The sequence below is a fragment of the Triticum urartu genome, chromosome 7 (assembly GCF_003073215.2).
Source record: "Triticum urartu cultivar G1812 chromosome 7, Tu2.1, whole genome shotgun sequence".
Lineage (NCBI taxonomy): Eukaryota > Viridiplantae > Streptophyta > Magnoliopsida > Poales > Poaceae > Triticum > Triticum urartu.
Window position 1 is genome coordinate 552,495,339 of NC_053028.1, and position 9,181 is coordinate 552,504,519.

Here is a 9,181-nt window from a genome sequence, read left to right on the forward strand (position 1 = left end):
TGAGGACATACAAGGGGAGTTGGTGCCTGTATACTATTTTTTGGCACATCGTTGTTCATTTCCAGTGATACATGAAGACCAGTTTATAGAGAAGTGCCCAATCCATGGCAAGTATATAGACTACTGACTTCCAGAATGATGACAATGCTAGAGCAAGGACAGATGAACATAATGGAGGGGGCGGGGGGAGGGGGAGACAATGAGAAAGATGCTTGACCGAAAGACCACTAAGTTTTTATGTCATGCTCAAAAAAAGAGACACGATACTGTTGAGGAGAAAAGAAGCGGAAGAATGAATCGTGCTGCTATATGGATGGATACCACATGCTATCACGTTTGATATAGAATCTGAAATACTCCCTTCGTTCCAAAATAGATGACTCAACTTTGTACTAATTATGGAGGGAGTACATCATTTTTCTCTCCTCCCCTGTCATTTGACATACAATTTCGAAATGCATCAATTATTTGATCAATGTATTTTTTTGTTATTCCGTGGCAACACACGGGCATTCAGCTAGTATTAGTTCATGCCAGATCAGCTCCAAAGATGACCCATACATAGGAATAGATATTAGTTCATACTTCAAAGTAAAATCCTCCATACATTTGTATCAATAGCTAACATTACAGTGCCAAAATGGATGGGCACGACAACTCCCGCCATTAAATCAAACCAACGCGCCTAAGACCGAGACCGTTAGTTCACACGGAAATCAGGTATACCATCTGCATGCATATCGATCGGACATCTCCGATGCGTTCATGATGGATCAGCAGCAGCTGAGCTAAGTTACTAGTAGTAGGTGGAGTTTTTGTGGACGTCTAGGATGGCGAACATGAGGTGGACGAGGTTGGCGAAGGCGGCGATGAGGGAGACGATGACGGCCGCCATGGCGCGCTCGCAGAAGCTGCTGTAGACGTGGCACACCTTGCCCCAGCGCACGTGGGAGTTGCCGCGCTCGCCCAGGATGCCGAACTCCGCGGCCGCTCCCACCGCCGAGAACAGCAGCGCCTGCACCACCAGGTCGCCGACCATCAGCGGCACCACCGCGCTCCGGCTGCGGCATGCCGCCAGCGCCACCGCCGAGAAGATGCACGCCATCACGTTCGCCACCACGAAGTACCTGCACATATAATGTTTGCTGGTTAGTTAACATTGGATCAATGGTTCATCACACAGTAACAATATTATTACAAAGTTTAAGGAGAATATATCGAATGTCGCTGCCCAAGTGTTAGCGCCGTGCATACAGTTGGAACGCTACGACGTACACCCTGGGCGTAGAGCGGTGCAGGTGATGACACGTACTGAACGTGCGCTGTCCGGTCCGGACGTCTAGCTGTTCATGATGTTGAATGTGCGTACTGTATCAGGGATCTACGTCATTTTCGTGCTTAAATTCCTTTGTAGTGGTCCTTAATAGCTATGTCTGTTCTGCTCAAATTAGTTGCACACAATGTGTACGAACAACATCTCTAATAATCAGCAGCAGAGAAAGTTGAACTTCCCGGAATTAATCCATGAGTACTAATTAAGCAACGTCAACCTAGCCTATGAAGCAACCCTTTTATCGACAAAAGAAAAACAGTTTTGCCGAAACCCATCTAGATGTGTCATAAGTATTGCACATCTAAGTCCTATGTCATTGATCTTACATTAAGATTAGTGTGGATATTTTCTTTTTCTCTTTTATGCATGATTCACTCACTTAGATGCGTAATAACTAGAGCACATCTAGATGTGCCATGTGCCCTAGACACACCTAAAAAAAACACCACATATGTATACTGCTGCTGTTTCATTTCCATGAACTCTGAAACAAGCGGACACGTCTCTGGCCGAAAAGAATCGATCTCGACAAGCATGATCACGACAATCCTTTCGGAAATCTCTATCCGTATCCCACATATCTCCGCCTTTTGTAAAAGGCCGAATCGCTTGGCGGCTGCTAGCTTCGGGCCGGAGCACATCCATCAGGACGAGCACGTCTGCCCCACCGTGGATGTGACGGATGAGCTGGGGCTTAATGCATGCACCCATCCGATTATCCATCCATCTCTTTCCGCAATAATGCCGCGCGGATCGGCCGATCGGTCGGGCCAGCCAGCCAGCCACGTACGCGGCCCGCTGAAGATTCATGCGTTTCTGGACGACGTGGACAAAGCGGAAATCATCTTACAATTTCTTCCCGACCACCACCAGAAAGATCGACGTGGGCATTACTTGCACCGCGTTCTTGATGGGCACAAAAGCTCTCGGCCCTTAGGCCTCGAGCGAAGCATTCAGGTTAGCCATTAATTAGTTGCCGCATCCTTGTCTACGGTGCACTGCAAAGGTTCTTTCTAGGTAGGAGAAAGAGAATGTCTTGTTTGCACGTGGAAACTAAAGGTTCGGTCGAGCAGTGAGCGGTAGGAATCAGCTGGACGGACACGCACGAAACTGCATCTCCTGCGGACCGTCGATCCCTCTCACCCGGTGAAATTCTTACGGAAACAAGGAGGAGACGGTGAAAGTGTGTAGTGTAGAAGCGCTTTTGCCTAACTGATGAAACTGAAATTTGCTGTGTCTGGAACGGCAAACGCTGCTAGGTATAGAGCTGCTTTCGGCCGAAATGGCATGCATTTGTTGGCCTTGACTGGACTACAGTAATGCTACTCCAGTGCAGCAAACTTTCCTAATTAATGAAAATGACAACATTTAATCGGTTGCCTGCATGTGCTTCTTGGCTGGCCCATTTCGCAAACGTACGCGGCGTCGATCTTGTATCTTTGTGCCAGATAGGTACAAATGTGTACGTACTACTGCTGCGGACGTACTTGCATCATGAACGTCCGATCGATATCCGCCGAACAAACAACAGATTAAAGGAAGCGGAAGGAAATCCCACAGGGAAGAAACAAATCTAGAAGAGCTGTTCACTGGAGAACGATGGTGTGGTGTGAATGTGTGACTAAATGTAGTGCTGGCGGCCAGGAAGAGGGAAGAATCAGGTACGGGAGCGAGCGCTTACACGAAGGCGGAGGAGTAGGACCACTTGGCCGTGACGGGGACCTGCAGCGGCGGCAGCGTGTCGGCGATGGTGACCTGCACGGTGGCCGTCTGCCGGTCCAGGCCCATCACCACGGCGGCGACCAGCGTCGCCGCCAGGATGAACACGCGCAGCGCCACGCCGCACCCGTCCACCGCCGGCTTGCTGGGCGCCGCAGCCGCCGCCGCTCCCATGTAGCTCCTCCGGCTGCCGGACAGGCTGCCCGCGCCGCTGAACCCGGGCTTCCCCCGCGACTCCATTGCCGGACGGACGCCGGTCTTTTGGGTAGCTAAGCGGTGCGGTCGTGGTGTGGCACGGAGAGCGTGCGTCACTGACTCGCTACCTGAGAGAAGGAGCAGCCTAGGCGTGGTTGGCTCTATGCAAGAATGCGTTGGACGGGGATCGATACTTATGGTTGGAAGTAGGTTGGGGTCACCGCGATGAGCATGGCTACCGCTCACCGTCTTAACGGGTAACGAACTGAGGTCGACTGGATTTTTTGCCGCCCAATAAGTGGAGTTAGCTCAAATTTACTCAAAGTCTCGGTTAATTCCAACAGGATTGCTATTTCACATCTACTCCCTCCGTTCGGAATTTGTTACAGAAATGAATGTATCTAGATGTATTTTAATTCTAGATAAATTCATATCCGAGACAACTAATTTCGAACGAAGAGAGTAGATGCAATATAGTACCTCACATCTACATTTCTAGCCAGTGGATTCAAGCACCACGATTTTTGTTTTTTGCTTTGAGATTTGCTAATTAACATCTACATGAACTCTAAGTTCGTCTACCACATGATTTATTTGTCAAGATTCATGTGTGTTGCATGTGTACCTGTTTCAACGTGCTTGCTGGGCTTTTCGTTTTTGTTTTTCTGTTTGCTGGGCTTTAGGATTTGCGTCATCCGGTGCTCATATCCTACGTTTTCGTTTTCGTGATTGTTGGCCTTCGAGTTGTTCAGCTTCTGCATGGACTGGGTGTATTTTTTTTTTCTAACGAGGGGATGTGCTGTTTCCTAAGCTACATGCTTACGTTGTTTGTTTCTTTTTTTAAAAAATTCTATGGATGGTGAATATACATCAAATGGGTCAGTAGCACATACACATCCAAATGATTTTTTTCGTTTTTCTATTTGTCTTCTTCAGTTTTTTTTATTTTTTTATTTCTTTTTTATTTTTTCTACATCATGATTTTTGTTTTGTTTTTACTTTTATTTTAAATATCTTTATCTTTATTTTTATATTTTCGGATTTGCTAATACTTATCTAGATTATTTTTAGCTATGTCACACCTAAATTGTTCACCACACGATCAAACATATTTGTTTCGTGTAAATTTGTTTTGTTCACATGCATGTGCCTTGTGTTATTTATCGGTTTTCCAATCACTCTGGTGGCCGTTTTTCTCGTTGCCTCCCATGTTGCGCTGGTGCGAGTATATGGGTCTCTCTTTCACATGGGTCGTGACTCATCGGGATAAGATTTAGCAATGTCTCATCAAAATTTTCAAACTTATGATCTTTTTGTTGCTGAATTTTTTGTTATGTGTCTGGCATGTAGAGAAATAGGATGCAACTCTCAATGTATTGATAGGTGCATATGCACAAGTATATATAGTACACAGGGCAAGTCATATCCTCAACTATACAAAAGGAGGAGACTTGGAGTACAAGAATACATGTGCTAAATACATATCTCAACCCCCCCCCCCCCCCCCCCCCCCCCCCCCCCACGCAGTCGAAGCGACACCGTTGCTGACGCAAAGACTGGGCCGGAATTCCTCGAAGGACGTTGTAGGCAAGCCTTTGGTCATGATGTCGGCAAATTGTTGGGAGGTGGGTACATGGAGAACATGAACATGGCCAAGCCCACCTGATCCCGAACAAAATGGATATCAAGCTCAATGTGCTTGGTGCGACGATGATGAACCGGGTTGGCGGAGAGGTAGACGGCGGAGATGTTGTCGCAGTAGACGATCGTGGCCTTCTCAACAGGACACGAGAGCTCGTAAAGAAGCTGACGAAGCCAGGAACACTGAGCAACAACATTAGCCACAGCGCGGTACTCAGCCTCGGCGCTAGACCGCGAGACGGTGGGCTGCCGCTTGGACGACCACGACACCAGGGACGGTCCAAGGAAGATGCAGTAACCCGAAGTAGAGCGATGGGTGTCCGGGCAGCCAGCCCAGTCGGCGTCGGAGTAGGCGACCAGATCAGTGGTAGTGGAGGCGCACAGAGTAAGACCAAGATCCATAGCACCGCGGATGTAGCGGAGAATCCGCTTAACGACAGTCCAGTGAACGTCTCGAGGAGCATGCATATGCAGGCAGACCTACTGAACCGCGTACTGAAGCTCTAGCCGAGTGAGAGTGAGGTACTGGAGAGCACCAACAATGGACCGGTAGAAGGCAGCATCCGGAGCGGGAGTACCATCAGTAGTGGAGAGCTTGGCCTTTGTGTCGACAGGCGTGGCGGCCGGTTTGCAGTTAAGCATCCCAGCACGGTCGAGGAGTTCATGAGCGTACTTTCGTTGATGAAGGAAGAAACCATCAGGACGGCGCACCACCTCAACACCGAGGAAGTAGTGTAACGGACCCAAGTCCTTGATGGCAAACTCAGCATGGAGACGATCAGTAGGCCGGCGAAGGAGCTCAGAAGGGCATGCTGTCAGGATGATGTCGTCAATATAGAGAAGCAGATACACCGTGTCGGTGCCCTGGTGATAAATAAACAGCGAAGCATCGGAGCGTGTAGAGCGGAAGCCGAGTTGATGAAGAAACGCTGCGATGCGCTCGTACCTGGCACGAGGAGCCTGCTTGAGCCCATATAATGAGCGTGAGAGCAGGCACACATGATCAGGACACGCTGGATCAACAAACCCCGTGGGCTGCTGACAGAAGACCTGCTCCTCAAGATGACCATGGAGGAAAGCGTTGGAGACGTCCATCTGATGAACCGGCCAGGCACGAGAAACCGCCAACTGTAAAACAGTGCGGATCGTCCCGAGCTTAACAACCGGAGCGAAGGTGTCGATGAAGTCCACACCGGCGCGTTGCCGGAAACCACGAACAACCCAACGCGCCTTGTAGCGATCAAGAGTGTCGTCGGGACGAAGCTTGTGTTTGAATACCCACTTCCCGGTGATCACATTGGCGTGCCGGGGACGGGGAACAAGTTGCCACGTCCGGTTCTGCTGCAAAGCGTCGAACTCCTCCTACATCGCGGCCATCCAGAGGGGATCGCAAAGAGCGGCCCGGACCGAGGACGACAGCGGAGAGGGAGCGGACGTCGAGGCGGTGCAGACGTAGTCATCCGCATAACGCGAGCTCGGCCGGAAGACACCGGTGCGCGAGCGCGTGACGGGCCCGGCCATCGGAGCAGCCGCGGGTGGCGGCGAGGCTGCAGGTGCACCGCCAGAAACCGCCGTGGCATCCATAGCGTCCACGAAAGAAGCGGGCCGAGCTAGAGACGAGGCCGCGGCGGTAGCAGAACAAGGTGGCGTTGGGGCAACGGTCGCGCCAGCAGGCGACCGAGGCGGGGTCGGGGAAGCGCCAGGAGAGGTCGGCCTAGCAGGCGGCCCAACATGCGGCCCGGCATGCATGGCGGAGGACCGGGACAACGTCGACGTGGCTCCAGGCGACGAGGGCGTCGAGCCGAAGGAGAGAGCCGCGGACGTCCCCGATCCGAAGGAGGGCCGCGCGGGCGGGGGTGCCGGAGCACCCAAGACCGGCAGCGGGCGGCGGCGCGGAGAAGAACCCGCCGCGGGAGGGGAAGATAGCGCCACCTGTTCCTGTGCAAAGGGAAACACAAGCTCATCAAAGTACACGTGCTGTGAGGTGATGACACGGTGAGACACGGGGTCATAGCAGCGATAACCCTTAGTGTTGGTCGGGTAACCAAGGAAGACACATGGAACGGATCGAGGAACGAGTTTATGAGATGTGGTGGCGGTGGTGTTGGGATAACAACGGCAACCGAAAATACGGAGACCATCATAGGAGGGAGGAGTGCCATATAAGAGATGGTGAGGCGCATAGTTCTAGCGCAGACGACATGGTCGGAGGTTAAGGAGTAGGGTGGCGGTGGCGAGGGCGTCGGGCCAGAACCGAGAAGGCATTTAGGCATGGAAAAGAAGGGTACGCACACACTCATTGAGGGTGCGAAGGATGCGCTCGGCACGGCCATTCTGCTGGGAGGTGTACGGACATGTGAGGCGAAACACAGTGTCGTGGGAGGAAAGAAGATGGCGAATGGTGAGGTTGTCGAATTCTTTCCCGTTGTCGGTTTGAAGTGCGAGTATGGGTCGCCCAAACTGTGTGGAGACATAAGAATAAAATGCGATGAGGGTGGCTGCAGCATCAGATTTCCTACGAAGAGGAAATGTCCACACAAAGTGAGAGTAATCATCCAGTATAATAAGATAGTAAAGATAACCAGAATTACTGGGTACTGAAGATGTCCATACATCGCTGTGAATTAATTCAAACGAAAAAGAAGCAACTATGGAAGAGGAACTAAACCGAAGGCGAACATGTTTGCCTAACCGGCAGGCTTCACAGGAGTGAGTGGCCGTTTTATTACAGGAAAAGGAAAATCCTCTCATTATTTGACGAAGGGAAGAAGTGCTAGGATGCCCGAGACGAGCATGCCAAAGATCGACGCCGGCGGAAAGAGCTCGAGGACCACCCGAAGATGACGGCGACTGAACTGGGTAGAGGTCGCCGGGATTGTCACAGCGGTGAAGAATCATCCTGGTGCGAGCGTCCTTAACAGAAAAGCCAACTTCGTCAAATTCCATAGTTACAGAATTATCACGAGAAAGATTACGAACAGAAACTAAGTTCTGAATAAGATTAGGAGAAACAATGACATTATTAAGAGAAAGAGGCCTAGAGTTAGAGGGAAAGGGTGCAGAACCAACATGAGAGATGGGAAGACCAACACCATTGTCGATGATGATGCGAGAGGGGGTGGAAGTGGGATGGACGGAGGAGAGGTTACCCGGATGAGCGGAAATATGAGCGGTGGCACCGGAGTCCATGATCCAATCGCCGCCACCACCAGAGTAGGGTGGCGCCTGCTGCAGCGCCGCTAGGAGGGCCGGGTCGTAGTAGGGAGCGCCGTACGCGCCGGGTGCGCCATACGTGCCGTAGGAGGGCGCGACAGGAGGGGCGGGAGCGCCGCCATAGGCGCCGAGAGGCGCGGCTAGGAGCGCCTGGTGCGTGCTTGGGCGGGGGCCGAGGATGCCCTGGGCGGGGAGGGGGGCGCGGCACTGACATGCTGTATACGTGCACGACCCCCGTCCAGGGATTGTAGCCGCCGGCCCAGCGTGGCGGGGGCTGCTGCTGGGGAGGTGGACCGCCGCCGCCACCTTTCCCTCCTCCTTGGCATTGACCACCGCGACCGCGGCGACGGTTGCCGCCGTTCCCACCGTTGCGCGGTGGTTGGGGTGGCTGGGGCACCAGCGTGGGCTGCGGGACAGCCGAAGGGCGAGGCGCCGAGGATGGTGTAGGGGCGCCGTTGGAGAGGCCGGCAGCGAGAGCGGTGTGGACGACACGAGTGCGGAGGTGCTTCATCCGCCGCTCCTCAAGACGAAGATAGGCCACCGCCCGCTCGTAAGTAGGGTTGGCCATGAGGGTGAGGTTGGAGGCGGCGTTGCCGAAGTCCTCGTTGAGGCCGGTGGTGAGCGTCGAGAGGAGGAGCTCGTCGCCCACCTTGAACCCGACTTCGTTGAGCTCGTCGGAGAGGGTCTTGAGCCGGAGACAGTAGGCGTCGATATTGGAGTCATTTTGATGACACCCAAAAAATTCCTGCTGCAAGAAAACAATCCGCTGAAGCTTGTTGTCGGTGAATAGGCCATTGATCTTGGTCCACACCATGTAGGCATCGTCCCCATCGCGAACGACGGTGTGGAAGATGTCCGGAGAGACGGTGAGGAAGAACCACCGGATGAGGGTGGCGTCGATGGCGAGCCAGTTGGCGTCGTGGTTGCCGGCGAAGAAGTTGGAGAGACCGTCCACGTGATCACGAAGGTTGTACTCACGGAAGAGGAGATTGAAGTAGGTTTTCCAGGCATAGTAGTTTGCGGAGGTGTGGAAGAGGATGATGGGGACGTGATCGGAGAGATGGATGTTGCGGATGTCTG

At 52.5% G+C, this 9,181-nt stretch overlaps 1 protein-coding gene across 1 annotated transcript; it reads right to left on the reverse strand.

Annotated features, from left to right (window-relative positions):
* Positions 1-562: 562 nt before the first annotated feature.
* Positions 563-3,429, reverse strand: LOC125523139 (CASP-like protein 1E1). The gene is made up of 2 exons (XM_048688192.1): positions 3,015-3,429; positions 563-1,127 (listed from the first exon to the last, which is right to left on the reverse strand). Exons 1-2 carry the CDS (start codon positions 3,290-3,292, stop codon positions 797-799), a joined length of 609 nt encoding a protein of 202 aa, XP_048544149.1. The 5' UTR covers positions 3,293-3,429; the 3' UTR covers positions 563-796.
* Positions 3,430-9,181: the final 5,752 nt, after the last annotated feature.